The following is a 25,149-nucleotide window of genomic DNA, read 5'->3' as shown; positions in this document are numbered from 1 at the left end:
GATTTTTTCACTGTGGATGTCCAGATTTTGAGATTGAGATCTGGTTTGGACCTGGTTTAAGTTGTGACTTTAAACTAGGGCTGTGCGATTACTGATATTGAATGATCAGCCATTCCTGTGCCAGTGAAAGCATGTGGCTTGGAAAAGAGGTCAGGGTGCTGCCCGGTGGTCGAGTGGTTATGGCACAGCACATATGCCAGGCTCCACGTGCAGCCGGCCGCAGTGTCGTGAGTTTGAATCCCGACTCCGACACTTTAATGCATGTCCTCCCTTCTCTCTCATCCCCGTTTCACACTGTCCTTTCCTGTTTAATAAAATGTATGTACCCTCAGTCTACAATTCAATCCATGTTCATGAACTGTACTTGTTTAAGAAGCCATATATGTTTTTAAAAGTATATGACCCGATTTAAGATTTGCTTTGAAACTTGATAGCACCTGATTTTAAATCGTTTCATACCTGATTGTGGTCCATCTTACTCTTGTTTAAATTCTGCTCTAATCCTGACTTGATGTATCTTTATTGCTATAGTTTAATTCCCGGTTTATTTTAACCTCATCTTATTCTGCTCTTCCCACTTGGAGTTAGCGTTAAGTGTCAGGCTAAACCCATAGTAAAAGCATGTGGCTCGGAAATGAGTTTAGATTTTGGAGGGGAAAAAAAGGATTTCCGTGTGCTATTTTTGACTGGATGAAACTGGATAAACCCTACTTTAACTGTTCCAAAGTTGGTTTAACCCTGTTTTACATTATGGTTTTGGCTTGGATCATTTTAAAGTGTGGTTTAATCCTGACTTTATGCAGTTTAATTGTTATGGTTTCATTCCAGGTGAAAATTAGCCAAAGGTTACACTCAATATAGACCCAGCTTAGTCCTAGTTTGGTCTTAGTTTAGATCTAGTTCACACCTGCATGATCCCTATATTGTTCCTTTTATTATATATTTATTTTCTCCTTATTTATGTCTATTTTATTCTTTGGATTATTAAAGCCAGACTCAGTGTTGTCCACTAAAGATGGTGCATGGAAACCCTATATATATATATATATATATATATATATATATATATATATATATATATATATATATATATATATATATATATATATATATATATATATATATATATATATATATATATATTCTGATTCTGATGGCGTGTTTGAGTCTCCCTGTTGTAGGCTTCATTTAAATACCCATCTGGAACAAGTGATGAGCGGAGCTAGAGCCAGGTGGAGGAGGTGAGAGGGAAAAGTATGGAGCGGGGGGAGCGCACGTCCAGACGGCTGAAGGACTGACCCCCGGAGTTCAAAGGTCATGGGAAACAGCCGGTCAATATGAAGATGAAGAGTCAATGCCACGGCTGGATAAGCTGAAGCCGCATGTGTCCAAGAGGATGGAACGGGCCCGAAATTAAAAAGTGACCATGTCCAACAAAAGACGAGACAATGCGGTCAAGCTTGGCCACGTCACTTCTGAGATTCAGGAGAAGAAATGGTGTCTGCGAGATTAAACATTTGGGCAGGGATAAGTACACAGATCTACTACGTGGTAAGCTAGTTTTCTGCTTTCAAACGGTTTCACTAAAAGAAACACACAAGTTAAGTTTGACCCAGTGGAACATGGGGTGAAGCAAAGCAGCTTTTGGAATGGTTAAAGATGAATTGAACAAAACAAATGAACAATGAGGCCAAACTTACTATGAAAGTAAAGGTTAAGCGTCTAGTATACGTAGTACTTTACTTATCTGGAGAAGGTTTGATCAGCTTTCCTAGAAGGAGCCTTTTCCTAGAAGTTTTTACGAGCGAATTATCATTAAAATTATACAAGAAAAGTCACTATATAAAACGTTTGATCATTATGTTTATGTTGATAATGATTATGTTGTTTATGTTTCTTTTCAATGTATTATATAATTTTTATATATAAACCCATATGTTGCACTCTTTTGCGTTGTTTAGCATGGTTTTTACATATAATATTTTTAAATTTTACTCATATTTATGGTTCAAATCGTGTCGTTCGATGAGATTTTTCACACACTGTTCAACATGAGTCAAGTGCGTTTTCAGTTAACGGTTGTGCCCGCATCTGCGCTGGAGGTAAATTGTACTGTAGCGCTTATCTTATCATCATAAGAATAAACATTTTTATCATGCACAGTAGAATGATTTGAATGTGATGTTAAAAAGTAACTTCAGAGCAATTCAAGTCTATGACGCAAGATAAAAATGACAAGTTCAACAGTTTTCCTCTTGATTGCCCTGCAGACTTTTTCAAACTTATTTGGTTGAAAACATTTGTAACAGTCACGTCACAAAAAAATACTCTCTTAGGTTTGTTCTTTTACTCACTTTTCAGATAATCGTGATTTATTACTATGATCATTTGTGATTATTAGTATTCCATTGCCGAGCAGCCCAACACTGATATGTAAACTTGAATTTACAATGATTCTTTTTCCAAGCATCGATACACTTTTTATGCCAGATGTATTTGCTCAACCAACCCTCGCTGTTTATCTATTCTAGACCTGGAACAGTCCTAAATGTAAACCAGCTTGTGATCCCTTGTGAATTTTATGTATTTCCGATTATTTACGCACTAGAGAAAACTCCATAAATAATACTCAAGCCTTTAACACAGTAGCTTTCACAAGAACAAAACAGACAAATTGGCTTTGTCTCTGTCCGAACCACACGGCCCACTGCCGCGCTCCGCTCAATGCGCACTCATTAGCCCTCTCGCCCGTGTTCTCCGAGGGACGTGTTACCCCAGTTATTGTCTGGGCCGGACTTGTCCCGCCATGAGCCCAGGCGCTGCACAAAGCCCTGTCATTAACTCTGGATCTGTGGGACCCTCCAAGCCCACTGCCCTAACCCCAGCACCCCCTCCACACCAGCGGCCTGTCTGGGGCCAAATGAAGAGGGTTAGATAAACAGCAGTTCGATGTTTATCAAGGTTAACCCCCACAAGAAGACTAGAGACACCTCTGCTGTCTGCGAACACGAGAGCGTGCAGCTGGGAAATACAACAAACAATAATAATCACAATTGTTTTCCTTGTATTGATCCATCACAAGTTTCAATTTGATTTGATTTTGTCCCATTAAAAACTATAAATGTCTATCAATTAACATTTCCTGAGCATAAACTATAAACTATAACAGAATAAATACAGTCCAGTTCTTTCCTCCAAAGACTGAGCTCCAAAGCACATTCTTTTACTGAGCGAGGATTGGCTGAGGAGCTCTTGATTAAACAGATCCATGCATTTTATAGAAGATTAGTCATGACTGAATCTCGATAATGATTGAATTTGATTCATTGCACAACCCTACAATAAGTATTTCATTGTTTGTGTCTGTTGCACCCCGAAATGAGCGACCAGACTCACGTTCATTTAACTTCAGGGCAACTTTTTAATAACAGTCCTCGGTTCAGTAATGTCCGCCTGTCCGTCTGAGGGAGTCAGATCTCTCTTTCACTGTGGAACTCCTCCAGGTTTCTACTTCTTCCCAAGGAGGTTTTTTGTAGTTTTTCCAGGCCGAGAAGGAGGGTCTAAGGACAGGGGACCCTGGGACATAGCCCCTGTCCCTATGGACATGGTTTAATCCGTTTTTCACTGTCGCCCTCCAAGGCAACTGCTGTAGTGATTTTGGGCGTTACAAAAATAAATTGAATTAAATTGAATTGAAAGTAACACAAGTATTTTTATGTTCTCTGCCATGTCTCTGAACAAAACAATCCATGCCCATTTTCCCATAAGTCCACTCATTTGTCTAATGTTCACATATCTATGTTATTACATAGATACAGAGAACTAGTCAAATAAAAAACATTACTCACCAAAGAATTTAAAAACATTAAATGTTTCTTGCTATATCAAGCAAATATTTATTTTACATTTTAACTTTCAGGTACTACATGTGCAAAAATCCTATGCAAACATAAATATGTGAAATGCCTTTTTTCTGTGGATTGTGTAGAGCTCGGTCAGATGAATTTAAATATTAAATCTCCAAAGGAATGAACGAGTCAAGATCCTGTGGGTTGGCAAACCAACTTGACATTGTGGTGGTGGATAAAGAGAAGAGGAAAGCTGTTGTGGTTGACGTGGCAACACCAAGTGATGGCAACATCAGAAAAAAGGAACACGAGAAACTGGAGAAATACCAAGGGCTCTGAGAGGAGCTGGAGAAGACAAAAGTGGTGTCATCGGAGCACTCGGGGCAGTGACCCCCAAACTGAAGGAGTGGCTACAACAGATCCCAGGAAAAACATCAGAAACCTCAGTCCAGAAAAGTCCAGTGCAGGAACAGCGAAGATACTGCGCAGAACCCTCGAGCTCCCAGGCCTCGGGTAGAGGAGCCGAGCTTTGAAAAAGGGGACAAGGAGAGTGGTGAAGTTTTTATATTTTTTATACTTCATGCACATACACATTTACTTATACTTTATACAAAGCAAAAGGCGAGGAAGAAGTAGGTGGTTAGATACTACTCAGGGCAAATTGATATGATGGAACCTCTTCACATCATGACGAGTTGTTCTTCTGGAGTTTATACATGTTCTTCTAAGATTATGTTTATCGCAGATATGAATATAGTATGAAGATATACAATCTTTTCTAACAATGTCAAAGATTAAATTCTCCATTTTGAGACATACTTTTCTTTTTAGAATAAAATACTTATTCTATTTTAAAAGATGGGGATAAGACCGGGTCCTCCTGGTTTAAGTCATGGATTAGACCTGGTTTATTCCTTGTATAGGCTTCAAGACCCACAATACTGCACTAAACAATTATTGTTTAGTGCAGATAGCATAATCCAACATCAATATTGTTTTATCGACCAGGTTTACATATTTATGATAACATTTATTTACCTTTATTCAAGCAGGAAAGTTCGACTGAGATTCAGAATCTCTATTTCTGGGGAATCCTACATGTTTTTAGAGGCAGAGGAATGTGGAGCACCTGGAGGAACCCTACAGAGACAAGGGGACACGCAAACTCCTCACAGAAAAGCCCTGTGCCGCCTGGGCCTCAAACACAGGAACTTCTTGCTGTGAGAAGAGAAGACTAACCACAGTGCCAGTGTGCGCCCATGCTGTGATTTATGTAGAAATGTAGATGAGACAAATGGGCCAGAATAAGTGCCCACATCATTCAGAACAGAGTTGCATTCCTGGTTTGTGGATTTTGTTCACCGACAATGGCAATAAAGCTTTTTCTAATGGTAATGTTTTATGTATTTATTTTTTTCAATTGAATCATTTTGTAACTAATTTAAGAAATAATTGTAATTGAGATCATATTTTGAGTGCTGCCCAAGAGTTCTAAGCTGTATAAAAGACTCAGCTTCTTGAGATTGATTCCCAGCTCTGACAATTTGCTGAATGTCCTCCCCAGCTTCAACCCATTTGTCACGCCACTGTCTTGTATATAAATATCAAGAGACAAACTAAACATTTAAAAACAATAATAGTAACAGTTGCACATTCCTATCCACCTGCTTTGATAACATCTTTATTCCTAGTTTAATCCAAGTTTAAATCTGGTTTAGTCCATGTTTAAATGGATATAAATCTCAGGTAACTTAAACTTCATGTTGGTACAAACAACAAACAAACAACAGTGCATTATTAAGTCCAGTTATTTTTTTATAGTCTTGTTTTGTCCTTGGTTTGAAGCCCTGATGCTCCTCAAAGCTCAGCCATTCCACCTGCTGCCTTGTCTCTGCTACGACTCCTGACTCTGAAGCTCCGTGTTCCAGCCCACTGTTCAACAACTTTAACCAGCTCATAAACACAGATAAGCCACCGCTGCATCTGAAGAGCCTCGCAGCACTGTTTACTACAGTTAAACCCAATGTGTGGACAGCAGCGTGCCACCTGCTCCAGAGCAAACACAGGCGTGAGAGCTGCAAAAGGAACTGCACACGTCCAGACACTATATGTAGGAACGTTATATGATGGACAGAGAGAAAGAGAGAGAAGAAACAAGAGGGAAAGAAAAACATAAATAGAGAGCGAGAGAAGAGTGGACAATAGTGGTTTGTTTAATCGGTTCTTTGGGTCAATAAACCAATAACACGGAGCAGGAGAACACACAGACACGCTGAACTTGCTAAGCAGATCGTGTCCGTATTGATTCATACTCAGTAATAGGACGAGATAAATAACAAGGAAAGGAATAACATGTGTCTTTCTATAACTGAAAAATACATGGTTGAAATTGATAAGAACGGCGCTAAAGCCATGTGGTGTTATTCTATAAATAAAACAGCAAGAAAAAAACCGACTCTTGCCATTAAGATTTGCAAGTTACAAATAGTTTTCTTTGGTTCCTATTGATCAAATGCATAAAACATGAAACTTTTTATTGATTACAAGTCTGTTCCAAGGTTATGACTTTCATTAAATTTGACATTTGCAATGATTTCTACCACAACTACATTGCAAAGCTGCAAGTATATTTAGAAACAAGACCAGCAATGTCCTCTAATATGGGTATTCTTATTCATTATAATGCCCACAAAACCATACTTTTACAAACATGAAGATCCGAAATAAATAATATTCCACTTGCATTAGTCATGTCATGTTTCAAATGTTAATGCTAAAATGTGCACTATGTTTTGAACTGATTTTTTGATAGCAATATTTGACAAAAATGTGTTTGTTTGTGTGAATGTGTAAAATCTAGAGCTGCAACTTACAATTATTTTGGTAATTGATTAGTCTAGCGATTATTCTTCCGATTAATCGATTAGTTGTTATAACGCGACAGGCCAGTGAATGAGATTTTTGCTCAATTTTACCCAAATGAAGCTGAACTTAACCCATTTGAGGACGTCCTGGTGGAGAATATTTTCAGCCATAAGGGTGTTTTCATTAAAAACACATTTATTTTGTTGATTTCTGCGCTGTCTGAGTAATAAAACATCTTCTCTCGGCTCATGGCATGTTTTGGAGTCTGTTTATAGACCAGTTAACGATTATTCAATTGCTTGATTAGTTGACAACAATTTCTGTAACCGATCAGTTGCGATTAATCGATCTACAAAAATCACAATCTGATTAGTATGACAGGACATTCATATTTTCAAAAGGCAGTTTGTGATCATGGTGGAAGGACAAAGAGGAGTAACTATGAATGGATCTGAGACTGAGGAGATCCTTCAGAAAAAAAAACACACAAAAAAAGATATATTCAGCTCGTCGCTAGCAAATCCCCAATTATTCAGGCTGCAAAATGTCCTAATTTGAACTACAAAATCACACTGTGATTGGAGGATAGTCGATCATAAAGAGAGAGGCGACACTAGACAGCAGTAGCACAGAGTCCTGATTTTAAAAAAGGCCTGGTTTGGCTGAGGAGCTCAAGCCAGACCGCGTTAATGACAATAACGTGAGCCTTTACTGACCCCATGTGGACAGATTAAGGTACGTGCTCCTTTTTTTTTAAATTATTATTAGACTAAACATGTCTAAATTACGCATACTATTGGACATTTCTGTGTTGCGCAAAGTCCAAGAGCAGAAAAAGACGAACATCAAGATAATAAGTTAAGAAGTGGACGTTTGTGCCAGTGGAATGTCACTAGAAGAATAGATAATTGTGTAGTGATGGTCAAGTGTTTTTTAATGTACGCTGAGAAAGGAAGAACACGTGAATTAAAAGTTCAGATTTTTACTAACTTTTTTTTTTTTTTTTTTAACAAATAACGTTTTTTGCTGGACCATAGTAAAAACGTTGCAACATTATGCTGGTAAATACAGGCTAAATATACACGGTTCAGTCTGAATAACGTCAAATGATCTTGACTGTATAAACATGAGGTCTGGACTTACCTTCTTGATCCGGGTGATGCGCCTTTGGCCCCCGTTTATCCCGGTGCAGTCGCTCCACAAAGAGCCCTTTTATACCCCGCGCCCTGCTGCAGAGAGAGGCGCAGAGATTTTCGAGACAAACCGAGACCTTCCAAATTGATCCGACCTTGAAAAAATAAATACATTGTCATCGATGACGCTCCTTAATGCTTTTTCTTTGGCGAGGCCGCGGAGTGATTCACAGTCAAACAACGACACGTCAATGAGAAGAGGCCCCTCAGTCATTATCGCGAGAGATCCCATCAGGAGGAAAGTTGAACAGGAGTTATGCAGGATTAAGTTCATCTTCTGATCCATGTGCATGAAAGTGATGACTGCGGCCCGCGCGATATTGTTTTAGCGGCGCTTTATTGCGCACAATCGGCTCCTGTCATTGGGGAAAGTGGCGCAGTGGTTAGTCAAACGTCTGGTTGTCTATCGAGCTGCAACCACAAGCCGCTGCAGAGCTGAAAGGCGAGGAGGGGCCCGGCTGTCTCCAGGGGCCCACGTCGCCGATAATTAGCAAATTAATCACGAATTGGTTTAAAATGCACTATTAGATGGCAAAATTTCACTGCTTTCCAATCATTGCTTTGGAGGTTTTTTTTGTTTTGTTTTTACCAAGGTTTGCTCATCATCACGTGTCCTGTCACCTCATTAAGTAACGTTACTTTTGGATACGAGTACAAGGCAGGGAACAGATTTGATGTGACTGTTAAAGTTCAAGTCAAGAGATTTTAGAGCGAGAGACTGGGGGTGAGCTGACACTATTTCTCTGTTTATAAGATAAGATAATCCTTTAATGTCCACACAAGGGGAAATTTTGGTGTTACAACGCAGTAGAAACAGGAGGAAAGGACAAATTATAGGAAGTTTCAAAAACACACTCTTAATAGAACTCTTATGAACAAAACAAAAAAACTCTTATTAATAAAACTCCTCTCCTATCTTAATAGGGAATGGAGGACTCATTCTGTGGACGCATTAGATGATTTCAGTCTTGTCTGAGTTCAGCTGGAGAAAGTTGGTTTGCATCCACACACCGATCTGTTGGATGCAGTGACAGAGGGAATCCACTGGTCCATATTCAGCTGTCGTCTGCATTTTTTCACATTTTTTAAATATATACAAACACAAAACATGAAAGCAAGACCAAGAAACTACAGCCAATTTCAAGGCCTTTGGGAATGTTCCAAATTGAAGTGACACATTAAATATCTGAGTGACTGGTGCAAACAAACTGGCAGCACAGACTTTGGAAACCTTCAGCATCTACTGTAGATAAACTCTACTCTGGTGAAGTTCTCTAGGACAGTTTGGACTGTTACAGGTGGAAAGTGAGTCAACTCTAAGTGTTTAGGTGGCTGCAGGGTTATTATTTGTGGTGTGGAATTGATGGATTTTTAATGCCCCAAAACTTGTCATTAAAGAAGACTGCAAAGACATTGCACTTAGATGTGTTAATTAGTCCTAACGGCAGCTGAGCTGGAGGGTTTGTTAGTCTGTTTACTGTTGAAAACTGGACGTGCAAATTGTCACTGGAATTTCTAATAATTTCACACAAAAACAGTTCTAATTTGTTCTTTATAAATTTGGTTGGACACTTTTCAACAACTTTTCTTTTTGAATCTCATAATGAACCTGGAGCTTTGGCTTTGACATTTCTGCACGGTCCTGCAGCACTCCCCTTTCTGTGCCTTAACCGAGTCATCATCCCTTCACGGGGCCTTCTGTTTATTTGTAACCATTTTAACCATCGTAGGGAAAGTGATGTGCAGAACATTAAAAACAGCTCATCAACATTAGAACATGAGGCATTTTTTTTGTCATTATTTAAACCAACAACAAAGAGACAACTTTTTCCAAGTCGCTCTATGACTATGCATTGTTCTTTTAGATAAAACGATCTTGATGTTGATATCTTCATGACAACATAACCACCACACCAGTTTTTGTCCTGTGGTTGAACAAAAACACTTTGTATCATTTCACAATGATTGTGCAGTGCTGGTCATCCAATGATGACACATGAATAATTGGCACTTTAAAAGGAGAAACTCAAATCAGGGATAGTTAATCTGGTTTATGATGGCGATGCATTCCTCTGCCTCTCTGCTGCTTGTGCTTGTACTTTTGACTGTCACTTCTGAATGTAAGTTGTGTTGTCTCTTCTACTTTGTTGTAAGAAATGATTTACATTTCTCTAAAATATGTTTTTGAATGGCAGGTGGACAGTCTCATGGCCATGCCAAGACCACCCCAGGTATGTACAGACACACACTGGACGTCTTGGACAAAGGGAACTAAACCTAGACTTGACCATGACAAAACAAAGACTAGAACTAGAAGATTAAACCAAGTCTGTATCAGGACTAAACCAGGAGCGTGAACACATTTGAGTTTTTCCCACATCCATGGATGTTGTATTTGTTATATCTTTTAGAACCACACTCCAACGAGACTCCCATCACAATTCTGGTGACAAACTCGCTGACCCATGGGCCCAACAGAAAGTACAGCACCTATGTGGTCTACAGAGGCATTCTACTGGGAGCAATGAGAAGACTCCAGGATAGCAACAACAACTTTAAGTAAGAGCTGAATTTGATGACTTTGTCATCCCATGTGACTTGAGTTTTCTGATTATCTATGTTCATTGTTGTGCTCAGGTTTACCTACAGTGAAGACCAAAATTACGGCCCCTTTTTGGAAAGTGTGAATGGTCTGGCAGGAGACTTCACTCAGCGCACCTACTGGCAGCTGAAGGTCAAAAAACCAGATGGGACTGTCATAATACCTGATGTTGGTGAGTTAAAACTTACAATATGATGAGACAAAAACATGCAAATGTTCTAGCAAAGTGTGACCAATATGTGCAATACCAGTTGTTAAAGAGTCTTTGTATTTGTACATTGAGGTGCATTTCTTAATTCTCAGTCTATTAAAAATATGGCCGTGGCTGGAGAGCCGCGGCGCGGTCAAATTGCCGCGCAGTTTCAGGGACCGCGGCATTTCCCTTATAGCCAGTTATAGCCTCATGGCTAACCCTAACCCTAACCCTAACCTTAACCTTAACCTTAACCTTAACCCTAACCCTAACCCTAACCCTAACCCTAACCTTAACCCTAACCCTAACCTTAACCCGGCGCGGTCTAAAACGGCGCTAAACCGCGGTCAAATAGCGGTGCAGTTTCAGGAGCCGCGGCCGGCACAAAAATAACATGGCTTTTTCGGCCGCGCGCCGCAGCACTGCAGACACTCCCTAAAAATATTTAAAGTCAATAGTATGTCTGAATAATATTATATACTTACAGGTATCGGGTGCTACATCCCAACTGCAAACGATGAGATCATCTTCAACTATTCCAGTTACTGAAGATTACACAATCTCTACACACAAGTGCATCAAGACACATGTGTAGTGATATAATATGAATTTAACTGATTAATAAACATGTAATACCATACTTTCGAATCATTTCTTATTTGTAACTAAGTTCATTACTGTTTTCATTGGGTTTTATAATCTAGATTTGCAATTTGGTTCCATTATTGGTATCAGTGATATCAGAGGGTTTCCCAGATATCGGGATCAACACACTACTGAAAATATTGCTGTTATTTGGAACATATATTGTTTCCAGTCTAGAAATGAAAAGAGCAAAAATATAAATAGAAGAGCAATCAGAAAGAAAAAAAAATATATGGCTGTATCTTTACACTATCAAACAAATTATTTTTGTAATTTGTAGACTTTACTTTAAATTAATCAAATGTGCAGACCTTGGTATGGATTTTAAAATATAATAGTATATATAGTTTTTGAAAATTGCAGCAACAGTAAGAAATATATTGTGTATCGGCATCGGCTCAAAAAAGCCAGATGCTCCCGACTAGTAACACCCATTTGTGTACTTTGTGTTAAATGATGATGTAACACTGCATCTCTCAAGGACTTGAATGTCTATTTTTCCTTCTTGTTGGCTACATGGGGAACAATAATAAGAAATCATTGTGTAAACCCTGGGCATGAGTCATCTAAATGTTGGTGGTTGGTTCTTAACAAGGAAGAAAGAAAATATTAGTGTCAACATTTAATTATACATTTTATCATATAGACCTTAGTTTGGATTGTCAAACTGTTTAGTATTATGAGTGTAGTCCACAGTTTATAACAAAATTATTTGTTTAAAAGGTAATCAATCATAGTGGTATTTTACCCTGTTTTTCTTTTTTAATTCATTGATTAATTAATTAATTAAGGCATTTATTTTATTTACCTGGCAAAGTGTTTGGTCCCCATTCAGAGAAATGTATAAAAAGGGGGGAATACGTATATATATATGTTTTGTGTACCATTGCCAAATACATCTTCAATGGTTAAAGGGGGCACATGTGGGGGCAGTTTTCTTAGACCTGCAGAAAGTCAGGCACATGTACATTGTTTAACTATGTTTAATGTGCAATGTCCCTTTTCAAATAATACATTAAATTAATAAATATACTGAGTGGCATTTCTGTTTAACTACTCACAAATGATACAGTTTAATTTGTAACAAATATGAATTATAAGAAATGTTCTTATTGTATCACAGAATAACAGGAGACATTTGTATTTGAATAGAGCTTTATAGCAACATCATACTTTATGTAACATTCAGGACTGTATGTTGAAAGCTGAATTCTCACCACTTTGTAAAATTCAGAATAATTTGATCATGGGCTTTTGGTACAAAGCATCCAATCCCTGAAAACCACATTATTATTAAAAGACAAACACTACGTAGCAGTATGATTTCCCTGGTTGCACAAAAGCATAACTCACCCACATCTGGCCGAATAGTCTCACCCGAGGGCGTCTTGACCAGGAGCTCCCAGTACGTGTGGTCAAGCTCACTCCCAGCCAAACCATTTACACTCTCCAGGAAAGGGCCAAAGTTTGGATCCTCCTGGATTGTGAATCTAAAGTCATATATGTACAATAAACAACAGTAAGCACATACTCCATGAACTACTATTCCTCTAGTCAACAAGATTAAATGGAAGCTTGAGTGATTTTAAAATGTGTGTCTTACTTGAATCCTGCATTGGAGGCCATGAGTCTTTTCATTGCTCCCTGCAGGATCCCTCCCTTCACAACAGACGCACTGTAGCTCTGAGCTGGAGTGTCCTTCAAACTGTTCACAACCTTGATTTCAATTGGCGCTGACTCATACTCTGAACAACAAAAGCAGCGAGACATAGAAGATTAAAGTGTTAAAATAGCATTAAAAATCAGCTCACCATTGGTTCGAATCCCTGGGAGCAGTAGAAGTGGCAGCAGGAGTACGACTACAGGAGCCATGTTGTCTGTGTGAAATCTTGCAGTAAATCAGCTTTTTGTTCAGTCGTTTTTATTGTTGACTTGGTAATATCCATATCATTGGCAATCATTAACGTTAGTTGCACAACCATAACCTTTGCTTTTGGTGCTGATGACTGATTATTACAGTTTGTTTAAGTGAAATTTGTTTGTTAGGACTAAGTGGTTAGTGAACAAGCACAGCTAATCCCTGTGCCTCATGCCACTGATGTAGAGAATATCCTACATTTTCGATTCAGAATTGTTTTGATTTGAATGTAAAGATATGTAAGATAGTCAGGACCATGGACAGAGATCATCTTTTTGCCACCTTTGTGTGTGTGTGTGTGTGTGTGTGTGTGTGTGTGTGTGTGTGTGCGTGCATGCGTGTTTGTGCACGCTCTGCGGAACAATTAAACTTATCAACATCAAATGTGTGTTATCGGTAGTTTAAGGAGCACAGTGACCTGAACCGGTTCCAGAATGTCCTAAGAGGCCCATACAGAATGTTGTGCTGTGGATGGACCTAAACCGATAGAGAGAAAGAAAAGAAGGAGAAGAGGATTATGACCAAGAAAACACAATGAAATTCTCCACAGACTGTAAGATCTGTTTTTTGGAACTTAACAATGTGCAATTTTGAAGTGTTGTAAGGCCCAGAAGTGGCCACAACATGGTGGGCCCAAATGGTTTTACTGATGCTGATGCCCACTCACATTTTTCATAAAATAAATAAAATGTTGTGGTTTAGTTTAGTTTTTTTCATTTTAATATTTATTGTTTACTTTTACTAACATCTACATGTTTTATGTTTTAGTAAAGCGAGAATAATCCAAACCCAAGAAGAGGAAAGCATGAAATCTTAAAAGGAAAATGATTTACAATTTGTCATGTAATTAAGGAAACAATTATGTTTCTGTGTGTTCTGTCTCAGAATTTTTCCAGGTATCGTAAAAAAACTATTGTTTTCATGTCAAAGAGGAGTGGTAGTACTAACTTTTCACAGGTTTAGTCACAAACACACTCACGTCACTGTGTGTGAAGAAGCTGGTTAACAATAGATTTACCGGATTAACCTTTTCAATAAGTAACATACATTACAATAGTTTTATTACACTTACTTTATCGCAATACTTATACTTGAGTATTAATATTTTGAAGTCTAGATTCTTCCCTGATTTCTATTGTTGAGGCAAAGACAGAAAAAAGTGCTTTGGGCATGACATTTTACTTTGTTGGTTCTAATTACTGAGAATAACAAGACAAGATTCGGTCGTTATAATAAAAGTATTTATTCCCTACGATTACAAAAATAACAGATTAAAACGCGTGTCATGTCCCTCAAGTTCCCATCAGACGTCTGTGCTCCTCATCTGGGGGCTTCTCACACACAGGACAAAGAATATGAATATTCATAAGAAGGTGGATCTTCTCTGGCACCAGCCGTACCAGGCTTTACCAGGCTTTACCTTCCAGGACATCCTAATATGGTCGTGAGATGCGACCCTTGACCCAGACAGAGAAGTTGGGGGAGCAGAGACAGACCAAGCAGACAGAGCAAGAATTTGGAGTGTGCATGTGTGTGTGTGTGTGTGTGTGTGTGTGTGTGTCCAGTCTGCAATAACATTTAAAGGTATATCAATGCATTACAATATTAAATGCTTATTAATTCCTTCAACTTCTATTGTTTTTTTTTAAATTGTTAACTGTCTTGAAATACAAAGGGTTGCGTCATCTTTCCATCATTATTGGAATTTTGTCTGCTCACCTGAGCGGTCCAGGTGTGTTGGGGAGAACTCGGCCCTTGGCAAAGGTTTAAGGGACAGAGCCACACTGTGCTGAGGAGGAGTCTCTGTTTGTATATTGTGTGGGCCACATGACTTTCGAGTCTGGGCCCACCACTATCATGTTATCGTCTCTTCAGCCTCAGAAGGACAGCAAGTCTAGACTTGCCCCCAGGAACCTATGCCAGGATCCTGTTTGTGGACAAGCTCTCCCAGCTCAACGTGCCTGAATCCACCTGTAGGTGGATCACTGACTTACGGATCAGAGGCAATGCGTGCAGCTGGGGAAGAATGTCTCAGACACTCGGACTATAAGCTCAGGAGCTCCACAGGGCTGTGTACTTTCTCCTCTGTTCTTCTCCCTGCACACAAACTGCTGCACCTCCAGCCACGACTCCGGACGACATCACCCTTATCGCACTCATCTCGGGCGGGTATGAGTCTGCTTACAGGAGGGAGGTGGACCGGCTGGTGTCCTGGTGCAGCGGCAACAACCTGGAGTTCAACGCCCAGAAGACAGTGGAGATGATCCTGGACTTCAGGAAAGTCACAGCCCCAGAGCCCCCCTTCACTATCACACTCCTCCATCACCATCGTAGACTCCCTCCGCTTTCACCGCACCACCATCACCTGAGACCTCAAGTGGGAGTGCACCATCAGCTCCCTCATCAAGAAAGCCCAGAAGATGTGCTTCCCGTGGCAGCTGAGGAAAGCCAAGCTACCAGCGCAGATGATAGTGCAGTTTTACACGGCCATCATTGAGTCCATCCAAACAGAGACTACAGCGCATTGCGCGCTCTGCTGAGAAGGTGATTGGCTGCAGACTTCCCTCTCTGCAGGACCTTTACGTCTCCAGGACTCTGGGACGAGCAGGTCGGATGGACCGGAACCTCCCGCCATAAGAACAGTTTCTTTCCCTCTGCCATTGGACTTATAAACACTTCCTAAACACTGTCACTTTAATCATAATTTTAATCACCCACTGCACTGTTCATTTTCTGCACTAAATTCAACTGTAAATCTGTGTACGTAGTAAGCCTATTTTTATTTTTTATTTTTCAATGCCTATTTTATTTATCATCCTAAAGTAGATTTCAATTGTTTTTCTTTTTTGAAGCAGGTGCCGTGGTGGAATGAAGCATGTGGTGAAGCTATCAAGGCAAGAAATAAGGCGTTTAAAAAGTTAAGGGTTCTTCACACTATAGATGCACTCATTAACTACAAGAGAGCTCATGCTGTTGTGTGAAGAACTGTAAGAATAGTCAGGACTATTGGAGGCAGTATTTTTCCAAAATTGAGAGGGAAACGCAACTTAGTGATGTCTGGAGGATGATCAAGCGTATGAATGGAGTTAAGCGCTGTTATGGGACTCTAATGAAGATTGGTGTTGAAGCAGTCAGCAACGTTGACAAAGCTGAACTGTTGGCCAGTACTTTTGTGTCGGTGTACAGCTCTGACCATTTCTCACCTGCGACAAGGCAATGCAGGGATAATACTCTGGCGCAGAATTTTGAGCTGATTGGGCACCAGCCTTCGACTCAAGATGATCTTGACATTCCTTCCGAGCTAAGGAGTGTGCTTTCTAAGGCGAGGCAGACAACTCCGGGTAAAGATGAGGTGTGCTATGACATGCTCTCTCATTTAACTGATGCCAAGCTTGGTCTAGTTTTAGGTCTTTTCAATCGCATTTGGGATTCAAGTTGTATTCCGTTAGCATGGAAGCAGTCTACTGTGGTACCTATCCTGAAGCCGGGTCAAACCCTTCAAGCTATAGGCCGATTGCCTTGACGTCGCAGCTAGGGAAAACCATGGAGCGGTTAATAGAGCGGTTGGATTACTTCTCGGAAAGTCAGAGTTTGCTTTCTGCGCACCAGAGTGGCTTCCGCAGGGGCAGACATACCATGGATTCTGTGTTATGTTTGGAATCTGAAATCCAAATGGCCAAGACTCAAAAAGAAAAGGTCATTAAGGTACTCTTTGATGCAGAGAAAGCATTCAATATGGTTTGGAAGGATGGGCTCCTCATCAAGTTGCGTAAGTGTGGTGGAAAGGGAAAGTTGTTTAACTGAGTTAGGAGTTTTTTGTCTGGCCGGCGTGTTCAAACCAGAGTGGGCGCAGCTTACTCCGAGGTTTATGAGGTAGAAAATGGGATCCCGCAGGGGAGTGTGTGCAGCCCTATCTTGTTCAATGTCATGATTAATGACATAAAGATGTGGTTGGATCTGTTGGAAGGAGCCTTTATGCTGATGATGGCGCATTATGGGTGAGAGCAGAAATCTCAGATTTTACGAGACAAAACTTCAAAGAGCAATACAGCAAGTGGAGCAGTGGACTCTGAATTGGGGGTTTAAGCTGTCCGTACAGAAGTCTCAAGTGATTTGTTTCTTCAATGGGCATAGGGACGTCTCCCTTAAACTGCAGAGGGCAAGTACTCGAACAGGTCAGGGAAGTGAGATTCTTGGGAGTCATCTTTGACGAGATGCTTAGTTGGCGACAGCACATTGATAAGGTCAGTGGTCAATGCAAAAGGGTGAATAACCTGCTTCGTTGTCTATTCGACAAGGAATGGGGAGCCAGCAGAAGGTCGCTCCTGAATATTTATTGGGCTATCATGAGGGCAACTATTGATTATGGCTGCATTGCCTACTAGCCCACCAGCCCCCCCCCCCCCCCCCCCCCCCCCCCCCGCGCCCTCCTGCCGCCGCTAAAGTACGGCGTGTCGTCGGTACACGTTTATACACACGTTTATATGAAAGAGGAACTTCATGAACGATCGGGACACGCACTGGAATCGCTTTAAATTAACTTGTTTTGACTTTATTTCGGCTGGATTGAGTGTTTTCGTCGTGTCGTGGCGATGTGTCTTGGCTCTGAGTCAACCCGGCCCCCCGGTACCCGCGTTTACACAAAGGAGGAACTCATGAAACAGTCGTCTTACCCGGAGATCGTCACGTTATCCCGGCGGACATCCTAAGGAAAACGCAACGAAGCAGACGGGCTGGACGTAAACAGAGCGACAAACAGGAAGTCGGTTCCCGCCGTAGTCATGAGTAATGTGAGGTCCCTTCAAAATAAAATGACGGAAATAGCGAGCCTCATGCGGTCCCAGAGGATTTATAGGGACAGCAGTGTCTTGATTTTCACAGAGACCTGGTTAACAGCAGAAATGCCAGACTCTATTGTAGGTTTGGACAATTTTCATCTGCTGCGGGCGGACAGAACGAGAGAATGCGGGAAGAAAAGAGGTGGAGGTCTGGCGGTGTATGTGAACACGAGCTGGTCCAAACCCGAACACTGCACAGTGAAGGAGCAGCTATGTAACAGGGATATTGAACTATTGGCTATTGGCATGAGGCCATATTATCTGCCCCGGGAGTTCTCACATGTGATTTTGATCGCAGTCTATGTGGCCCCGTCTGCCAATGCTGAAAATGCTTGTGAAGCACTGCTCTCCTGCACTTGTAGGCTGCAAACACAGCACCCACAGGCTCTCTTCCTCGTCTCTGGTGACTTTAACCACGCTTCTCCCTCTTCTGTTCTACCAACATACACCCAGTATGTTACCTGCCCCACCAGGAACAATAGAACATTGGACTTGTTTTTTGCCAACACCAAGGAGGCTTATTCCTCTTCCCCCCTCCCTCCCCTGGGCAGCTCGGACCACAACCTTGTACATCTGAGGCCTGTGTATGAACCCATCGTGCGCAGGCAGCCTGTGGTGTCCCGTGAGGCGAGGATGTGGTCTGCTGAGAGCGAGGAGGCTCTGAGAGACTGCTTCAGCACCACTGTCTGGACTGAGCTTTATGACCCACATGGGGAGGACATCAACACCATCACAGAGTGCATCACGGACTACATCAACTTCTGTTTTGAGAACATTGTTCCCTCCCGGACGGTGCAGTGTTTTCCAAACAACAAGCCATGGATTAACCGTGAACTGAAGGCTCTGATGAAGGAGAAGAAGAGAGCCTTCAGGTCAGGGAACAAGGAGGAGCTGAGGATTGTACAGAAGGAGCTGAGGAAGAAGATCAGGCAGGCTGTTGCCGGCTACAAGAGGAGGATGGAGGAGGAGCAGCTGCAGCAAAAGAACATTCAGGGAGTGTGGAGGAGCCTGAAAACCATATTGGGCTTCAAAATCCCCCCTGCCCAGACAGAGGGGGATCTACAGTGGGTGAGTGATTTAAATGCTCACTTCTTGAGGTTTGTTTGGTCACCCGCCCCTCCCCCTGCACAGCTGCATGCTCCCTCTTCCACAGCTGGACAATGCCCTGCATCTGTTCCTCTTCGCTCATCTGCCCCGGACCATCAGCTCCCCACTTCGCCTGGACTCACCCATCCCCCCAGCACACGGTCCCCCTGCCAACCACTGACTGTCACAGCAGCACAGGTGAGGAGTGAGCTGAAGAGGATTAAAGTGAGGAAGGCAGCAGGACCTGACGGCATCAGCCCCAGGCTCCTTAAGTCCAGCGCAGATGAACTGTGTGGAGTTGTGGAGCATGTCTTCAACATGAGCCTGAAGCTGAGGGTGGTACCACAGGTCTGGAAGACCTCCTGTCTGGTACCTGTGCCTAAGACACCGCGCCCCAAAGACCTCAACAGCTTCAGGCCAGTGGCTCTCACGTCCCACCTGATGAAGACACTGGAGCGGCTGGTCCTGGACCACCTCCGCTCCACCGTGAGCTCAGCCATGGACCCGCTGCAGTTTGCATATCGGCCTGGCATCGGAGTGGAGGACGCCGTCATCTCCCTGCTGCACCGCTCTCTCTCTCACCTGGAAAAGCCTGGCAGCTCTGTGAGGATTCTGTTCTTCGATCTTTCCAGCGCCTTCAACACCATCCAGCCGCTGCTCCTGAGGGACAAGCTGGAGACGGCTGGTGTGGAGTATGACCTGGCAGAGTGGATCCTGGACTACCTCACAGACCGACCCCAGTTTGTGAGAGCACGGGATTGTGCGTCTGACACTCGGACCTGCAGTGTGGGGGCGCCCCAGGGCACTGTCCTCGCGCCCTTTCTCTTCACCCTTTACACTGCAGACTTCAGACATGACACGGACAGCTGTGTCCTGCAGAAGTTCTCTGATGACTCTGCCATCATCGGACTCATCACGGACGACGATGACGCGGAGTACAGAGGACTGGCGCAGGACTTTGTGGACTGGTGTCAGCGGAACCACCTCCTCATCAACGCGGGGAAGACCAAGGAGATGGTGATGGATTTCCGCAGACGCCACCCCACTGCCCCCTTACCAGTGAACATCCAGGGACGGGACATTGAGTACCTGGGTGTTCATCTGAACCACAAACTGGACTGGACTCATAACACAGACGCACTGTACAGGAAGAGCCAGAGTCGGCTCTACCTCCTGAGGAGACTCAGGTCTTTTGGAGTGACAGGGCCACTCCTGAAGACCTTCTACGACTCTGTGGTGGCATCAGCCCTCCTGTATGGTGTGGCCTGCTGGAGCAGCAGCATCACAGAGAGGGAGAGGAAGAGGCTGGACAGAGTCATCAAGAAGTCCAGCTCCGTCCTGGGCTGCGCTCTGGACTCGGTGCAGGAGGTGGGGGACAGGAGGGTCCTGGCTAGATCTATGCTGGACCATGAGTGTCACGCCCTGCAGGACACTCTGTCCGCTCTGGAGAGCAGCTTCAGTGAGAGACTGATCCACCCTCGCTGTGTGAAGGAAAGGTTTCGCAGGTCTTTCCTTCCTGCTGCTGTCAGACTTTATAACAAACACTGTTAGTCCTGAACACTCGCAATACTGACCTAACCTAATACTGATGTGCAATTCCGTCATATGTGCAATTGCTGTTGGAATTCATGTGCAATTACTATGAAATTCATGTGCAATCTATGTGCCGTTGTGACACATATTCATGTGCAATTACTGTCGTGATCACATGCAATGGTATTTATATATTTATTTATTTGTTTGTCTATGGGAGTTTTTATTTATAGGAGATCTTCTACTGAAAGTGTTTTTCAGACTTCCTATAAGTGATCTGTTCTTCTGTATCTACCTCTGTATCTTCCTGCGTTGCACCAAAGAAATTTCCCCATGTGGGACGATAAAGGAATATCTTATCTTATCTTATCTTATGTCTGCAGCTGAGACTAACTTAAAGGCCTTGAGTATCTGCTGTAGGGCCTTTAGGACCACCCATGTCTGCAGGTTGAATTAGGAGAATTGGCGTTATGGCTCCAGAGGTTAAAACTTCTGTTGGCTTACTGGGTAAATGTGCAAGGTCATACAAGCACGCACCCGTAAGGGAATTTCTCAGAGACGATGGGGGTCAGCATGAGGCTGACAGTTTGTTTTTCTAGCTGGGTAGGAAATGCAAAAGCGCAACTTGCTGGAGTTAGTCATTTAGGTGTGAGCCCTTTGGTGGCTTTGTCTGCAGTGGCTCCTTGGAAGTTTGTTCCGGCTCCTGTTGATATTAGCTTGCATTGCAAACTTGAGGGAGGCACTGGGAGGTCACCACAGGACGTTGTCCAAGAGCTCATTGATAAGCATTCAGGGGATGTATTTATTTATATCGACGGGTCTAGGGATCCTGAGACTGGGCGTACCGGCGCTCATTTCGTGCCTGACCTGGAGGGGCGGTCAAGAAGAGGTTGACAGATTGCTTTTCTGTTTTCACCTCAGAAATCATAGCAATACGGTTAGCATTGGAATGGGCTGAATCTACTTTAAAGTGTTGCAGCGTTGTAATGGCTTCTTACAGCATTTCTGCATTGCAAAGCGGATTGCAGACAGGATGTTTTGGTATCTTCTGTCTGATACTCTCCCTGTCCAGGAAGGGTCCCTGCGCATGTGGGGGTAGATGGCAATGAGCTGGCAAAAAGTTCCCTTAGGCGGCCATCAATTGATGTGATGGTTGAGTTAAGAAAATCTGAAATCAAGCCGATTATCAAGAGTCACGTGTATGGCCTTTGGCAGGAATTCTGGAGTTGTTGCGATACTGGACAGTATCTCTATCAAATACAAGGTAGTGTTGGCCCATGCAGATCCATGGGCAGGAACGCGGGGGAGGAAAGGGCCTTTGCTCGCATGAGGATTGGCCATACTGAACTCAATTGGTCACTGAGTAGGACAGGCAAACATCCGACCGCTCTTTGTAATCACTGTCAAGTGCCAGAGACTGTCGAGCACGTGCTGATTCGCTGTGCAGCCTATGAAAGAGAAAGGACCGGGTTGGCCTTGTGGTATCAGAATAATAGGCAAGAATTCAATCTGCGGAAAATTCTTACCTTACAGTCACAGGGTTTGTGTAAGGCTGTAATTGCTTACTTATATAACACAGGGTTGGGTAGACGTTTTATAGAGTTGTGTTGAAGGATGTGCCGAGGATGAGGAGGAAGAGGATGATCTAATGTGCTTGTAATTCGTGGGCTTGGAACTCATGTGCTTTGAACTCGTGGGCTTTGAAACACCAAAGTAGTAGAAGAGGAACTGAGTTGTTGTTGTTGTTGTTGTTGTTGTTGTTGTTGTTGTTGTTGTTGTTTTATGGCGGTTGACATCAGAGTGTTGCATTACCGCCAGACTTTATTCCTTAGACTTTGTCGTAGTCCTAAAAGTTCTTCTTCCAGTGCCTTGACTTCCAGTGCTTTGTCCTCAGACTCTGTCGTAGTCCGTAAAAGTACTCCTTCCATTGCTTTGGTGTTACAAAGCCCATGAGGTCATGATTTGTCTTTGTGACTAGAATAGTTGTTGTTGTTTCAGAGACCAACCGGCTTTATTTGGGAAATCGGATTGCAGACAGGATGTGTTGAATGGCATCTTCTGTCTGATGCTCTCCCTGTCCAGGAAGGATGTGAGGGTTTCCTTCATTTGGGTCCCTGCGCATGTGGGGGTGGATGGTAACGAAATGGCTGATGCACTGGCTAAACGTTCCCTTCGGCGGCCATCAATTGATGTGGCGGTTGAGTTAAGCAAATCTGAAATCAAGCCTGTTATCAAGAGTCATGTGGTCGGCCTTTGGCAGGAATTTTGGAGCCACTGTGTTACTGGACGGCATCTCTATCACATACAGGGTAGTGTGGGTCCTTGCGGGTCTATGGGCAGGAACGCGTGGGAGGAAAGGGCCTTCGCCCGCATGAGGATTGGCCATACTGGACTCAATTGGTCACTGAGTAGGATAGGCAAACATCCGACCGGTCTGTGTGGTCACTGTCGGGTGCCAGAGACTGTCGAGCATGTGCTGATTTGCTGTGAGGCTTATGATAGGGAAAGGGCCGGGTTGGCCTTGTGGTTTCGGAATAATGGGCGGGAGTTCAATCTGCGGAACGTTCTGGCGATCCAGTCACAGGGTTTGTGTCAGGCTGTGGTTGCTTACTTATGTAGCACAGGGCTGGGTAAACGTTTATAGAGGTGGGGGGTGTTGGAGACTGAGCCGAGGATGAGGAGCAAGAGGATGTTCTAACGCGCTTGGACTTCATGGGCCTAGAAACGCCAAAGTGATGGAAGAAGGACTTCTAAAGGATAAAACGACAAAGACGTCCCATGACCTCATGGGCTTTGTAAAACAACAAAGACGTCCCATGATCTCATGGGCTTTGTACTACAAAGACATGTCATGACCTCATGGGCTTTGTAACACCAAAGCAATGGAAGGAGTTCTTTTACGGACTACGACAGTCTGAGGACTGCGGAGGGTCTGAGGAATAAGGTCTGGCGGTGATGCAACAATTGGATGCCAACCGCCATAAAACAACAACAACAACAACAACAACAACACAACAACTATAGTCTGGGGAGTGGAGTCTGGCGGTGGTGCAGCACTTGGATGCCAGCCGCCGTGGGACAACAAAAACAACAACAACGGACTACGACAGAGTCTGAGGACAAAGCACTGGAAGTCAAGGCACTGGAAGAAGAACTTTTAGGACTACGACAAAGTCTAAGGAATAAAGTCTGGCGGTAATGCAACACTCGGATGTCAACCGCCATAAAACAACAACAACAACAACAACCGGCTTTATTCCAGGGAGACTCTTCTTCATCTTCGTCTCCTTCTTTGACGTTCGGTGCTTCCATCGTACAGCTTTATTCTTTAGGCTTCATTCTATAGGCTTTAATATTTCCACTGATGTCGCCGCTTGGTAGCCGTGCGTCTACGAGACTGGACGAGGACAGGAGACCACCCCCACCCCCATCTCGTCACTCTGATCACTCTGACTCCCCAAAAGCAGACCCCCATCACTCCGACTCCCATTTAGCGCCTTTAGCCTGTTTTCTATATCTGCCCAATCAAGCTCCTTTGTTCCAAGGAATCTCCCTGCAGCTTTAGCAATGATCCTGTTCCTTTCAGTTCTGCTTTGAGTCTGAGCAGCACAGTTTACAACATCCACCATAAAGAGTACAAAATTCTCTCTATCCACAACCAGGGTATTCTCATTAATTCTGGAACCTGCACACTTGGGACCTCCACTCTTGAAACCTTCACACTTCTTGGGAGCCACGCTGGCCTTTCTCATTTCGCCCTGGCTGGGAGCAGCGCTGGCTCCTCTCTCTGTATTTACTCTAAACTCATTACTTGAAACTTTCTTGACTGCATCTGCATAGGATATACCTTGAGAGACCTTTATTTTATGCACCTCAGCAGCTCTTTTGCTAAACCTGCATCCCCCGTAGGCAGAGCTATGTTCTTCCCCACAGTTACAGCACTTCAGTTTTGCTCCCACGTCACACTTCCCATACTCGTGATCTCCTGCACATTTACCACATCTTTGCCTCCCTCTACAGACCGCTGCAATATGCCCAAAGCGCTGGCACTTAGCAACGCAGGGGCGGTGGAACATATGGCCTAACGTCATGGCACATGAACCCAATGAACACCTTACTAGGCAGGCACCTCCCTTCAAGTGTTACCATTACCGACAAGCTGTCACATCTTACCCCAGACCGGGTCACCTTCAACCGCCTAGCGTCCAGCACCTTAGCTCCAGTCAAATTCTCCTTAACTTCATCCACAGACGTCGCCGTAGGGACACCTACGATAACTCCGCTGACCGTGTTTCTTTCAGCATCAGACACAAGAATGTCCTTTCCACCCAGACGTTTAGTTCCAATCGCCTCCCGTTGCTGAGCCGCGTCCTTGCACACAACCAGCAGCGAGCCATCTCCAAGGACACCCGCACTCCCGATCACTCC

General features: G+C 43.1%; 2 protein-coding genes across 2 annotated transcripts in view; both read right to left on the bottom strand.

Moving 5' to 3' along the window:
* Positions 1-25,149, bottom strand: part of dhx40 (DEAH (Asp-Glu-Ala-His) box polypeptide 40) — a 264,848-nt gene that overhangs the window by 130,921 nt on the left and 108,778 nt on the right. The window lies entirely within an intron of this gene.
* On the bottom strand, positions 12,484-13,245 carry LOC140371518 (cobalamin binding intrinsic factor-like). Its single transcript, XM_072458690.1, has 4 exons — positions 13,158-13,245; positions 12,950-13,091; positions 12,700-12,836; positions 12,484-12,621 (listed from the first exon to the last, which is right to left on the bottom strand). Exons 1-4 carry the CDS (start codon positions 13,216-13,218, stop codon positions 12,560-12,562), a joined length of 402 nt encoding a protein of 133 aa, XP_072314791.1. The 5' UTR covers positions 13,219-13,245; the 3' UTR covers positions 12,484-12,559.

Source organism: Eucyclogobius newberryi, unplaced genomic scaffold (assembly GCF_026437365.1).
Source record: "Eucyclogobius newberryi isolate DKJ021-1_F unplaced genomic scaffold, fEucNew1.0.hap1 SCAF_10, whole genome shotgun sequence".
Classification (NCBI taxonomy): domain Eukaryota; kingdom Metazoa; phylum Chordata; class Actinopteri; order Gobiiformes; family Gobiidae; genus Eucyclogobius; species Eucyclogobius newberryi.
The sequence above is the reverse complement of the archived record's forward strand: the minus strand, read 5'-3'. Positions and strand labels throughout refer to the sequence as shown.